The 14,993-nt window shown below is 39.9% G+C and overlaps 2 protein-coding genes across 18 annotated transcripts in view; one reads left to right on the forward strand and one right to left on the reverse strand.

The window, feature by feature from the left end:
• The window catches only part of LOC129774807 (G protein-activated inward rectifier potassium channel 3-like), a 302,558-nt gene that overhangs the window by 62,444 nt on the left and 225,121 nt on the right, over nucleotides 1–14,993 (forward strand). The window lies entirely within an intron of this gene.
• Nucleotides 774–14,993, reverse strand: part of LOC129774809 (serine/threonine-protein phosphatase 2B catalytic subunit 3-like) — a 184,329-nt gene continuing 170,109 nt past the window's right edge. For all 8 annotated transcript variants that reach the window (XM_055778790.1, XM_055778787.1, XM_055778789.1 and 5 more), the window contains one exon: nucleotides 774–14,845. In XM_055778790.1, the coding sequence (XP_055634765.1) occupies nucleotides 12,652–14,190 (1,539 nt within the window). In that variant the 5' untranslated portion in view covers nucleotides 14,191–14,845 and the 3' untranslated portion in view covers nucleotides 774–12,651. The remainder of the gene's footprint in view (nucleotides 14,846–14,993) is intronic.

The following is a 14,993-nucleotide window of genomic DNA, read 5'->3' on the forward strand; positions in this document are numbered from 1 at the left end:
CAATTTGGATAATAGTTTAAAATAATGAAAAAATGTTTTCATGTTTTTTTTCTTGACGCTAGTTGCTTCTTTTTTTGTTTTGCAGACGCATATTTTTTAAATTTTCGTTAAATTCAATGTATCTATATAAGATTCTTGTTTTTTTTGTTGTTGTTTTTAGTGATCATAATAGATTCAATAATATGACAATAATTACTTCTCTCTTATTTGTTCTTCTGCTTCTGTTCCGTCAGTTTGAATTAATTTACTTAATAAATAATCAATTATACACTTATGACTTAACTTGTATTAGCTTTTCTCTCCACTTTGTTTTAAATTTTATTTACTAACTGTTTCCCCCCCCCCAAAAAAGTTTTTTCTCTCTCTTTCTCTTTCTCCACCGCTGTGTTCTGTTCCAATTTATTATAATATTCTTACTTGATTTCTGATACTCGTTAGTGTTAAGCTTTTTTTCCATTTTTCAACAATTTTTCTGTCTCTCATCTTATTCCCCCAAATTCCCGGGGTACGTAAAATATTCGCACGAGGTTCCTTCGCACGAGGAACCATGCGCAACGTCATTTTCAAATTAGTGTCTTGCGCGAGCGCGTTCGATAAAAAAGAACCAAAAAGCCAGACGACGAAACCTAGACGGACGATACTGAAAACCACCAATTTACGGAAAATTAAACTTTCGGTCCTTAAGTCACATTAAACGAGCTTAGAGGTTAGTTACAATATATGCTGTTATATTGTTGTTGTTGTTGTTGTTGTTGTTGTTGTTGCTGTTATGTTTCGCTACACTTCCACTTCACGTTTGTTTGCTTTCCAATCAGTTGTGTTTCCGTTTTTTTTTGTTCGCTTTTAGTTAACATCTTATGAGTAGAGGTTAGGTTCGCTTATATTTTTTTTGCACGCAAAATTTGTTGTAGAGAAAAATAAATTTCCCTTATTCCGTTTTTTGGGGTTTGCGATTTGAGTTATTGTTAAGGTTGTGAATTTGACATTTTCCATCTGGCAGAGGCACCAGCTTTTTTGTTGTTGTTGTTAATTTGTTCGTTATCTATTGTGTGGGTGAGTGAATAGAGATGTTTGGAGAATGATAGTTCAAGCGTTTGTTGATCGGTAGGGAGATTCGCCAAGCGGGACACGAGAAACCTGTTAGTATCTTAGTTTTTGTCATATCATATTGTGATTGTATGATGGCGTCATGTGTAGATAGAGATAACGATAACGATATTCAGTTTTTTTTTGTTTTGGGTGTGTGCGTTGATCGATCACAAAGTCATCGTTGACTTTTTTTTGGGTTTGATTGTGGGTGAAAAGAGCAGGTGCCATTAATCAAAGCACCAGGCGATACATCGCTTGCTTTGGTTTTGATTTTCCGTGGGAGAAGGGCGGGGTTTCCATTTCTGTGAGTGTGCAAGAATAGGTCATCCAGAAACGCAACATGATTTGTGGTAATCGAGTTTCGGTAATTGAAACAAAAAGAGCTTCCATTCGCAAGCGTTTACAACTTGATTTGATTTGTTTTTCGTGTGTGAGTAAGTATGCATGCGTTTGTTTTGTTTTGCATCTTTGCTTAGCTAGAAAACATCAACAATAATTCGATTGATATTTTTTTCTTTTATTACTTGAACTATTACTCTCTAAAATATTTCTGATTTTCCAACAGGTGAGTGTCTATTTGTTTGTGTTTATTTATCAATTCTCTTCCACTCTTTTTCACTTTACATTATGTGTGTTTTCTGTTGTGTATTCGCAAATCCACCGTGTTAATGATCTTCGTTGGAGGAAAGTTTTTTTTATCGATTCACTCATAATATGCATACTGCTGCGAGGAGAGGATCAGCTGAAGGGGTCACATGATGGTTGCTTCACAGTGGTTTTTACCGTCATTCTTTACCGCTCAGTGCTAAGGGGAATCCTTTCGGCTTACCGCTCACCGGGAGTGTAAACAGTGTGATGTGGTGCTTTTAGCTTCGCAGAAATTTATAATTGTTGTCTGCCGATGAGCAGACAAGAAAAAGTTTCATCGCCCGTTCTCATACATCCAATTATCGGAAGTTGTTTATTTCGTTCCACTCGCCCTGCTCCGAGAGGAGGAATACAAGACTGGTTGGAGTGATTACCGCACTTCAGCTGTACAGAATCGGCACTTATCTTGATGAGGAGACATCGTAATAACATTAAGAGCTGTTTTATCCCGAAAAAACGCCGTTTTTGTTGTTGTTGGTGCTGCACATGACTATGGTAATTAATGTGCAAAAAAGTAAATTAATGAGAAAATCCATTAGTCCAACATCTTTTGGAAACGCACAATCACAGTCTAACTTTTCATATCCATATTTTTCATTTCCGAAATTGATCTGATTCAATAATTCATACAAAGATTACCGTTGTATCGAAATCCATCTCCTGCAAAGTTCGCTGCCTTCCATAAAGTGCATTCAAATTTGACTAGCGAAACTGGATAAGTAAGCCTTGGTTTTTTTGTTGTTGTTTTAAAATGGTTTTAGTTTAATTTTAGTGTTTTGGCTTTGAAGAATTGTGATTATTTTTCGAGTTTAATTGTGGCCTCACTTTAATTACGTGTATATATTAATAGATACCGTCTCGTTGCCCTTATACCACCAATCTCTCCACTTACACTGCTGATGTTGTTTCTAGAGCAAAAGGGCCTATCTTCTTTAGTCGATTCTCTTCATCGACTTTCTCTTTCAATAACCACGGTCTTTCAGAATCTATCGAAGAAGATAAACTCTTTTGACATGTTGCTCTAGATTTAGCCAGTTCACCATACTACCTTCCAGTTACTGAGTTTGTTTCATCACAACTCTACACTATGGTTTTCTTGAAAAAGAAATAGTGATGGAAAGAAACATTTTTTGTGGTTGTTGCAGAGCGTTTAGTGTCACACAGAGAATACTAGAAGTTTCGGTTGCGTTTCGGATTCTCAATATGGTCGGTGCCACTCAGAATACAATTAAGGCATGTTATTCAACAAACAAATCTTAATCAATCATTAATAATCTTATTTGGGGCAAGTAATACTACCTCGAAACAGGGACGCACCACTAGGAACGTTCGAAGGAAAAACATTTTTGATGAGCGATAATCGTCTCATTAGAAAACTGGAATTGTGTTGAATTTACCATCTGACATTTTTTCCAGTGAATTGCCTTCGTTATGGTCAAATCATCTATATGACCCTGCCTATCTTACTGCTTGTGCTCTGAAAGTGCCAACATCTCAGCTGGATATGGAATAAAAAAATGGGTGGTTTATATCTATGATATAATCGCGAGGTTGACGTGGGACTACCTTAGCGTAGCAATCATTCGTTTGTATTGATTAAATTTTTGATTGGATGAAACAATTCCCGAATTCAATTGAATTCAATATATTTGCTTTGTGAGTAAAAATATTGTATAATTCCAAATAAGGTCAATTAGTGCATTGTGCTAGATTATGTTCTTCGCTACAAGTAAATTTAATGACAGTTCTTTTACGTTTGGTATGATGCCTAGGACAAAATATGTGAACGGAAGAATTATCAAACGATTATTTTACTTTACGTTTCCTTCTGAGCATCTCTCAAGTGTACGTATTTCTCGAACCGCAAATTTGCTTGATTTGATGAACTTCAGGCACTCAGTTTCGATTTTGACATGTACGTCGAACGCATATTGTTGAATCAATAGGCGTCATCGGAACAATTGGTTATCAACATCTTGCCTAATCATCAAATGGTATGCGTAGGAATTCAGTGAAGATATGAAAGCATATCCTTCAATGCAATCTTGAATAACCGAGCCAAAGTGTGGTGTTCGTACCCGCTTTTGTAATCCGTGTTAGAAAAACACTTTTCGGAGTGCAAAAAAAAACATGTGAGTGCAGAAGTACCCTAAAATCTGTGTTGGGGAAATACATTCCAGTCGGAATAAAAATACCCCCGACATTCATGTATTTGCAATGCCGAATTCCCCAAGGCTGCTTGGTTTTGATGGCTGTGTCAGGGAAACCGTAGATCGGGCCAGTCAAAATGAGGCAGTTAGGGCGTTTAGATAACGCTTAACATTTTACAGTTATTCAATAGTTTATCTAATGAAAAATAACATTTTATTAATTGCGATAGAAGAGTAGAAATATTCCCTATCAATTGATGCAAACATCTTTCCGATCCAATAAGAAATGTTCGAGTTATAAGCATTCGGAATCTTTCATTTTTTCCAGCATGTTCTGTGTTTATGTTTTCATTTTATTCCCCATATACTCCGGTTAGACGTAGTCCCACGTCAAAAAAGTTTTTGGACCACTGTCAGCTGATTTAGCTGTTGAATGAAGTTATATTTTTGTAAGCCAACCAAGTCCAGCGGTATAGTGGAGAGCAGTTCTTAGATTTTTGACATATGTGTTGCTCGAGATGATGGCATCCAAAACATGCAGGGGTTAGACATCAATTAAATATAGGCTACCCAAAATCAAAATCAATATGACGTCATTTGTTTACCAACATATCATTTGCGAGGATTGAAATCGTTGAAATCACGGAAATAGTAAAAATAAAGAAAAATGCGCTGCTTTATTTCTAACTGCATGAGCGATTTTCATATTTCGGTTTCACATTGAGGTGTTTACATTTAACATGGAGTTTAAAGTTAGCCACTATTCGACTATATAACCGGATCGAGTTGTAAACAACAGTAATTGACAGAACCAAAATGTCAGTGAACCGAATAAATTACAAAAACGATTTCCGTTAGAAAACGGTAACGCGAACGGTGGGTTGCAATAACAAACCGATCGATCACGTCTAACATGCGTTGACAGCGGACGCGACGCTATGCACAACGCGGCGTTCTCCAGCCAATCTAGTGCTCGTGTTTTTCTACGGAAATGAACACGGAACACATTGTCAACGTCAGCGAATCAATTTTACCATTCCTATTTTTGTGATACATTTCAATTACCTTATTCTTGAAGGCAAAGAATATCGATGCAAGTCAAACACTCATCTCCAAAATTAACTGTCAAAGAGACGTGACGCCCAACGCGACATTCAGATCCTAGCGCAAACCTAATGTATCGATCAGAGTCGTTGCTTAAAAGTAGTTGCAGCTACCATGCAGGATATTAAAGGGAGACGTGCTCATGCAAGTCTCAAAAATATGGTCGGAACCATAAAAGACCAGTAAAAAAATAAATCGCGCTCGAAAGATTTTTAACTCGGTGTTGACTGTACAGTACAATGTGTCTCAGAGTAGATGTCACCATTCTTCGTTTTATGTTAACAGGGCATTATCGCTGGAATTCTGCTTGCGAAGGACTGATCTCTATAGTAGCGTCTCCGAAAAAGAACCTTGTTGTAATAGTTGTTATCACTGGTTATTATGCAACGAAAGAAATGGCCAAACTCCTAATCACATCACTCACCACAGTGTATCCTGATTCTTACCTCCCCCCACTAACATCTATCCCTACCTTGATAAACGCTAGGGAACCACGCTTTAGAAGCGACCCTTCTGGTCTTCGGGCGGCGAACATCATACTAACATTCCTTCCCTTCCCTTGGTGATTGTAAGGACGTGGCCGAAGTCGTTATTGACTATTTAAAGTTCGATTCACCGAAACTTGCGCAGTGGGAATGATTTGCTACTCCCGGGCGTTATTCGGTGTGTTCTTTGTGCAATTTCGCTGGTTCAGGCCAATCACGGAGAGCAACTACCAAGTGTACAGTCTATCCAAGCTCAAGCTCATCCTTTTGACAGTTCATCACTGGAGTGATGGCGTGGTTCTATTTGTTTACGTTCCGCACTATGTATGGAAGCAGTGTGAAAGATGATTTACGAACCACTCTCAAAAAAGTACAAACCGTGTGACATTTACAAAAGTGTCTAACATTTCGGAGTGAGTCGGTGGCTTCCCTACCTCGAAATAGTTCAAGAAGTCGTGAAGTTTTAATGTGGGACACAATGAGGACACGCGCAGCAAATTCAGAAGAAATCTGGAAAGTTCGGGTCGTGAGCTGAGCAAACTACACCAAATGTTTGATGTAAATGATCCTCAGAGAGAACTGATATAACGATATAACGATATAACGAGTACATGGTTTGATGAGGGGCCAAAAGCAAAGTAGGATGAAAAGAAGCAAATACTTTTGGGTCTCTCATAAAGAATTTTATTTTTAAATGTAAAAACCGTGTTCTTCAGGACAGTCACAATCAGCAAAATAACCGTGTGTATGCCAAAAGTAATGTTGATATTCCGAGTGCTAGATCTGAGGTAGAACGCTTTCAGAAGGTGTTGAAATGCATGATTCAGGGAAATTCATGACGAACTTACCCTTTTTCCGTAGAACCTAACACAAAAATGAACACATGAAATTACATCGAGCAGGTTTTCAAGAATCCTTTGCCTTCTTCGTGCTTCCAACTTGCATAAGATAAAGAAGGGTAAGTGAATGAAAAAAGAAAGAACTACAGTGGAATAGTTTATAATGACATCGAAGCAAAGTGACAAAGACGTCAGGATAAGCAGAGTCAGAATAAACGGATTCTACTGTATTTACAAAAACCACACCCTGTTGCTGGTAGGCGCCTTTAAACCGTCTTTTCAACAACAATTTTCAACACGTTGAATTCCGTTAGAAAAAACGTTGGTCACTGAGTTTAAAAAATAAAAATAAAAAAAAATTGTTTGTTTTCGAATATTTTACGATACCACATATCCGGGGTTTATCTGTGTTCAAAGCGGCGATGGAACGTTTCCAGCCATTCAAGATGAACTATCTTGCCCGCTCAGCAAGAAGATAGATCTTGAAACTTCATCATCACATGTTTCATGCTTCATGTATGTTGACTTTTACTCTCAGCTAATCTCTAATGATTTTGTCTCAGACATATTACAACAAAAATCAACACAAAAATCCGAAACATGAGGCCCCGACAAGAATCTAACGAACAATCCATCACCGTATACATTTCTTTCCTACAAACTTGCTGACGGTCCGTTACTATGCCGGTGTATGTGAACCTTCCCACAAAAATCCGCGTTGAGGTTATTGATATTTGTGTTCCGATTTTGGGAAGCGACAATGACAATAATTGAATCGTTTGTTTGAGAAACCCCATAAACGCCATTTTTATCAAAATTAACTTTTTGGCAGATTTTGAGTCCTTGAGGGTACCTTCATCGACTATCAAAATTTCAGAAAAAGTTAGTTCTACGAACCCCCTTGAATTGGGGTTACAAATATTCGTGTTCGCGACCGACATCGCGAAAGAGGAGCAAGAATCGAAAAAAGCAACATTTCTTTCCCATTCTTATCCTTGTCCCATCCAAGCCTCTCCTTCCTATCACAATCATCACCACGGCCAACACAATAACACACAAATGCGCAGTGAAACATGAGCCGAACGCACACAAACAATTATGTGCATGCAAACCAATTCCTTTCCAATACCATCATTCCAAATCCAACCATCAACCGTGTTACATCGAGTAAATAAATCCATGTCCAACCCGTGTATAGAAGTTTTCCAGTGTTTAATTTTCCTGTGCAAGCCACATCCGAACTATGTTCCTGAGCTATCATCATCCTGGCCTCCTTCAGCCAAAGGAACCGCCATTATCCTCAATGGTGTGATCCACCAATTCGTTTTTTTGAGAAACCCCATAAGTCCATGTTTCCAAATATCATCATGAGCAACGCTGTGATAGATGTACAATTTCATTCATTATTTACATTCGATTTCCTAAGAAGCATGCACAAATCAACATAATCGAATTGTCTTCTGATTTGGATTGTTACCCAGACATGACCACGAAATGTAAGCGTGGTGTTCGCCGGGCAAATTACAAAGCGTGAGTCATAAAAAGGGCAAGAGTCAATGGAAAGGCATACAAAAATAGAGGCAAATCATCTCTCGGAAACCCCAAGCTGAAAACTGTAATCGATCTTGTAAGTCAACACGTTTTGTTGACACCCGTAAAAGTATCCCACTATACCATCGTTGAGAAAACTACTATTTTGTTAGAAAGCAGTGGCCGGAAAACCCCAAATGACCAAAAAATCCACTTCAAGTTTCGCAGTTCATCCAGTTGCCTTTACCAGTTACCAGTTACCAAGAAACACAAATTTCTGCATAACCCGAGAACTAATGAAGCAAATGGAACCAAAATTGGCATGCGGAGGTTTTAGGGAGCAAGAGATGTTTCTATTGTGATTCGACACTGTTCCTCCTCTCTAAGGCCTAACTCGAGGAAGGAATCTCACGATTTGAGCTGCCTGTATTTTATTATGTTTTCTGTTCCAAACATGTATTCTATGTAACGGAGGAACATGTTAAGTGATTGAAGAATCTTGAACAAGAATTGTGTCTGAATATAATTTTATATTATAATGACGAGTTTTGGTAAAAGTACTAGGAAATTCATAGTAAAATGAAATTTTAAAGGATCTAGAGGTAATCAATCAATGAAGAGTTCTGCTATTGGACCTACAAATGTTCGCTTGGTAGGAAAACATGAATGTTTGAAAGTATTCATATCAAAATATCAAAAATATCAATTTTGGGCGGAACGAAGTTCTCCGAAAAATTAGGAATGAAAGTTAACTTCTCCGTATTGAATTAGTATTTTTTAGTCATTTAAATTTTAGCAGTTTGAGACTGCCTTCGGGCCTGCTAATGTGATAGAGAGCAGATTACCTCGTAGAAACGAATGTCGTGTCCAGATGTCGACACTGAACGTTCGTCATCGCGGATTGCACGGAAGAATATTAGTATTACATTACGTGGAGTTAATGTTGTATGTGTATCGCATTTTACCCGCAAAAATATTGTCGACAGAGTTGCCAGATCACGGTTGCTGTTGAAGAAGTTCGCTGCTTACAGCATTATTTATTTCTGACAAAAAGTTGTTTACTCTGAATCCAACACGTAACGTCACACCGTCTTCTGCTTCTAGAACCCTTCGAATGATTACACCAACCTCGTATAATTGGAAACAAAACGAGCGGGTTTAAAATTTTTGGCGTTGATTCTATCACTTATATTCTCAACTTCTGCATTCTACAATCCGTCAGAGATTGAAACCCAATAGACATATGTAAAAGTGACAACATTGCCTTGGCTCAAAACAAACGCCAAAATAATTCATTCGTATTCCTAAAGCTATTTATTCTCCATCACATCTGCAGGTCCAAATTCAGTTTAAAATTTTTGAATTAGAAAGAAAATTATTACTTGATGTTATTATATACTTTGAACACGTAGTTTTAATCCTTACTTAATTATTTTCTATAATTTTCCAAGCATTTCCGCTTAAACTTTATCAATAATATAAAATCAATATCGAATACAATTTTTATTCACGGTTTTTTCACCACTTGTGAAAAACGTGTTTCTGAATTACATGTCAGAAACGAAAAAGTTAATTGTGATTCTTAATTTTTATTTTTGAAGCCTGTTCATTCCGTTAGAAAATCCATTACCATTTTCGCTTCATAAAAATGCAACACGAAGTTCAATGTCATCAATGTCGAATGGTGTGGCAAGGTTGCCACATTTGCACAACCTGCATATGCACACATTACACCGATTCAGTTGGGTCGGTGTTTGCACAAACAGGCCAACTCGATGAAACTGTCTGCCGATAAAAAGTATGCAGTCTGCGGGGGCTCTAACATATACATATCGAACCTCTTCATGCGTCATGAAATAGTAGGATCATACGGACTACGCAAAGCGAATGTAGCAGATCCTGATTCATAAGCCTCTGGGAGTGCAAACTATACGATTGTTTAGCTAGTTAGAGGCTCAGGCAAGGGTAGTCAGATTATATTTTTCATTTTTAACGCTGCTATCCCTTGAAATATATGTTCATATAGACAGCATAGTTCTACTAGCAACACCACTCCAGTGAGAAACGAAAACTCTCTCGTTTTAGATCTTTTTCCATTCGCTGCTCTCTGCAAATGGTGACCGAATTGGGGCGTAATTTTTATCGTATCATTTCTCGCTGCACTTGTCTGTGCAGTGGTTTTCGCTAGATTATAATGGGACGATATATGCGGTTCAAATTTGTATGCAGGCTTCGAAAATGGTGTGCGATGTTTGGTACAGCTCGGATATGCAATCAAAAGTCTTTGTTTAATCATTTAGTGTAACACAAGTGATTACTGTCATTCATACAAGTATCTGAATAATCCACTCATGTTTGGCTATATGTTCGAGAGAGGTTACTTGCATGACACATTATGTATCATTCGATATTGATCGATATCCAAACACTGACAACCTGATTGGATTTGATACGTTCGGATGACATAATGCAAAACTATGCTAATTTCAAATCGAATCGGGTTCCGGAGCAGGGGTGAATGATATTATAGTGATCTGATCCCGGTCTGAGCAACGGTTAGGTCAACTAGAACAGTTGAAAACACGCAGGAGGCGCTTTCAACTGACGATTGAAATTGCTCGAAAGGGCCATATTCATTATCATTGTCAAAGAGCTGCTCGCTTCCTTCAATTGAAGGTTTCATTCGTTTTTATTTCACCACAATGGATTGTCGCGGACCGTCTTCTAAAAAAGAATTGATTGATTCTTTGTTTTTGAGAGGCTTTCAACTTTGCAGTTCATTCGCCTCTATTCTAAAAAAGAAGGGGTTAGTCACAAAACCAGTTCAACCGATTACTCCTACCGGCATACTGCACATCTACGTTTCCATTAGTTTCAGTAAGTACGCTGCGAATACAACGAAACTTTCATTTGAATGTTTTGGTTGGCTTTCAGCATGATGATTGCAAAACTTCGTGAAACGAAAGGAGCATGATGAGAAGAGATATTTTCTTTATGAAGCGTTAACCCTTTCCATCGAGTCTCACTCGTGGGTACTGGAATAACACAGGGCGCTAGAAAGCTCAGCAGGCTAGTGAAATCACTTGATGTGTGACGAATTAAATAATACGGGAAGGGGTTAAGAGAGAACAGCAGTATTTTCAGTTAGCGTGAATCAGTTGCGAAAATTACAAAGGCTCCGCTCGGAATTTTTCATTGTAATGATCTGCTTAAGTGGCACAAACGTTTCTAGAGGAATTTCGTTGTCTCAACGTAATATTACTTGCGTCATTTTCATTAGTACTTAGTTGAGATTTCTATGCCGAATAACACGCCTTGAATGCATTCTGAGTGGCAAGCTCTAGAATAAGTGTGATCACAGTGCAAGTCGAAGGAAATTTTTTTGACGAAAAATTCCCTCGACCAGAACTGGAATCGATGATGTGAACTTTAAATTCGTGTACCCAACATATGCAGTGTCTATAAGGACATGTTTACTGGCCACTTTCTGGTTCACATATCGCGAGGATTATAGACCGTAGAAGTTCAATGTTCTTTTAGCTTTGTTAGCAGAAAGCAGTAGAACTATTTATATTATCTATTCGTGCTCCGTACGCTTTGCAAACCTTGATAATACGCTGTACATCGCAAGTCTGAACATGGCATAACATTAACGCTCAATGTCATGAGACTTTTGGTCCGAGACACGATCAACAATACAATGCAGTTAACGCCTTACGCCGTTGGGGTATGTGTTGTGGTTCCGATGCTCAATAAAAAGTTGGATTGTGTTTTGTATTTCGATCCCGTAGATGGGAATGTAGTCAAAACTGCTTCGCGATTTGTGGGATTTTGAATTAACGCCACTCCTACGAATAAAAACGACCACTCCTTCCAAACAACATATAACATATCCTTTTTTGAAACTGGTACGACCATTTGTAGTTCTGATCCCGATCTGAAGATCTTCTAGAAACTTTATAATCTAATACTTTTCTATACGACAGAGGTTCATTTGAAAATGGAAATCTTAATCAACAATCCTCCGATGATCTTGACCCACACTTATCCAAAAGAAAATATAATCACATCATTGAACGTTATCTTCCATTTATTTCTCGAAACGAAAAAGCCCAACATCCTAATCAACCTAACTGCAAAAAAAAGCATAACGGGAATCGAAACACACTGTCAACACTCCCACGCCCGATCGCTGATTAGCGGCAACCTTATCCGATCGATCGTTTACTACGGGTTGTTGTTCTTTCCAAATCGTACAGTGTTGTTGTCGTTCTGCTTATGGTTTTTTTTTTAGTAGAATCTGTTCCCGGCCAGCTAGCGAACAGTGTCACGAATCACGTCTGAATATTTGAATGTGTTGCGGTCGGTTATCATCTGTTTGTTTGTTTGTTTTGCTTGCTTCTTTCTGTTTTTTTTCGCTCACCATCTCCCTCAAAAGTGTTGTTTGCTTGCGCTCTTATTCTTTTGTTTGCTTCAAATATAAGATAATAGTGGATTTACTTAAGTTATTCTTTAATTTTTTTCTTCTTCCATAATTTATTATAATAGTTGTTCTTGTTTTTTTAGTAGCTTTAATTATAATATTCTTTTATATGTATATGTGTTGTGTGGGTGTAGCTTTGTTCTCTTGCTTCTCTTAATTTTGTTTGTCGGCTTTCTGTGTTTTTTTTCTCTGCCCCTATCTCAACGCTGGCCTTTGTTTTGTTGCTGTTGCTTAATATTGTTTCGCTACTGTTTTTTTTTTGCATTCGCACGTAAACACACACAAATGCGCCCGCCTTCGGGTTGTTCGTTCGCTTAGGATGATTATTTGGGTGCCGCTAGTGATATAGTTTTCTCCTCGCTTGGTGTTGGTGTGGTGTCCCGCCTGGGCGGCATCCGCTCGTTGATCGCATCCAGTCCCTTGGCTTCGGCGAACGACGTGATCTTGTGGTTGGGCGAGAAGCCTTGCAGGGCGTTGTGTAGCGATTGCTTGCCACCGGAGAGGGCACCCAGCGGTAACGCACCCGTTGGCGTAAGGCCCTTCAGTTGCAGTACCGATTCGGATTCCTCTCTCAGCACGGAGAATACCCGGGCCATCTTGCCGATGGCGCGTATCTTGTTCCGGATAACCTCCTTGCGGGCATTTGCCTCTTCCAGGGTGTCATCGCCCTCACAGATCAGCTCGTCGTCCGAGCAGATGTTAAGTACGTTAACCAACATTTCGGTCACTTTCTCGCCGACGAACGGAAGGGACCAGGTGAATACGTCCATGAAGTTTGGAAGCCAGTACGGGTGCGGCGAACAGTTGAATTGCCGAATGTTCATCACGTTGTTCTCGTACTTCAGCACGGCCGCTTTGTTGTTGTAGACATCCAGGTAGTTTGGAGCGGAGAAGATTGTGATTAGCGAGGGGAAACCAGTCGTCGAACTCTTCCGGTACATGCGGTAGCCAGCGTCCTGCGCTTCGTGGGCCCGGATGATCGATAGGAGCTTGTTGTTCTGCAGGAAATCACAGCAGGCCTTATAGCTGTAGAAATACGAACAACCGCGCACCGTGTTGTGTGAGTAAAAGTCCGAGTTTTTCTCGTTGCCGAAGTCTTCCAGCGGATCGGACCACAGCAGATCGCACATCGGCCCGAAAGCCGGCGGCTCCTTGAATCGGTCCAACTTCCGAATGTCGTCCAACTCTTGAATCTCCGGCGAGAGGCCACCGTGAACACAAAGGAATTGCTGATTCATCAGTGCTGCCAGCGGCAAGCAATCGAAAGCGTCCATGCACGCGTCGTACACTCGCTCCGAATATTTAATCTTACACTCTTGCTTAAAGGTAAAGTATTCCGTTAGATGCCGACACTCGTGATTGCCTCGCAGTAAGAACAGTGTGGTAGGATAGCACAGCTTCAGCGCCCACAGATACAGCACACACTCTATACTGAAGTACCCACGGTCGACATAGTCGCCCAGAAACAGATACTTGGTCGAGGCAGGCGAACCCCCGATCTCGAACAGCTTCATCAGATCGTAGAACTGTCCGTGGATGTCACCACACACCGTGACCGGCGCTTCGATGTCGATCATCGTACTTTCCGCCTTGAGTATTGCAGCACCCTCCTGGATAATCCTAAGTGCGGCATTCTCCTCGATCCGGCCCTCGAGTATGAAGTGCTGCTTCAACACGTCCGGGCGGGGCTTGCCAGTGTGGGGATCGAACACCTCGGACACCGTCAGTTTGTGTTTCGGCGGAAACAGAACACTGTCGATGATGCGATCATTGCCCGCGTTTCCGGCGCCCGTTGCGCCCCCCGCCGGCTGCTGTGGTGTCGCATTGGTTGATTGTTGCTGACTTGCGGTTTGCGAAGACATCTTGCCTTTGTGGGGTGGTATGGTGTGTGTGTTTGTATGCGTGCGTGGGAGGGTTATTTTTTTAACTTCTGCTACAATATTCTACTGCGGTTTGATATATTTATATAATAGATTCACTTTTGTGTTTGCGTGTGTGTGTTTTCAAGATTAGTGCTAGAGAATGCGTGTGGTGATTGCACAATAATTAAGTATATCTCAGCTTTGTTTTTTATGGATTATTACAATAGACTACACTTTTCTTCGGCCTTCAATATCTCTCTTTTTCTAATAATCCTATTGCCTAGATTGTTGTTGTTTTTTTTATTAATGTTTTAGCTAAGTGTTTTTTTGCTTTATCTAAGTGATCCGTATCGACCCAGTCGATATTCGGAAAATGTGTGTGTGTGTTCTGCTTGCAGTCGGACTGTCGGAAGGGTTGGCGGTTTGCCACCACCACAACCACTGACACCAGGAGCCGCAACAACAACAACACCGACTGACTGGCAGGCTGACTGCTGCTGCTGCCGCTGTCGCTGCTATTTCGCGATTATTTGAACGGTGGTTCGAACGCCGCTCTACTTCTTTCCATCAACTCCAGCCGCCGTCCGTCGGTCGATCAGTTCTCGCTCGGCTTCCGGTTGGGCTCAGTTCGGTTGAAGACGACGCCGGAATCAGTCTGCAACGAAAGCGAGAAGAAAAACGAAACAGAGATTGAGAGATGAATCATTGATTAAGAGTGGAGATTGGTTGGTTTGGGGGTGTATTAGGGATTCATTTTAATTTAGGTTGTTACTTTTTCCCATCCCCGCGTACAGTGACTCGCA

The sequence above is a fragment of the Toxorhynchites rutilus genome, chromosome 3 (genome assembly GCF_029784135.1).
Source record: "Toxorhynchites rutilus septentrionalis strain SRP chromosome 3, ASM2978413v1, whole genome shotgun sequence".
In the NCBI taxonomy this organism is placed as follows: Eukaryota; Metazoa; Arthropoda; class Insecta; order Diptera; family Culicidae; genus Toxorhynchites; species Toxorhynchites rutilus.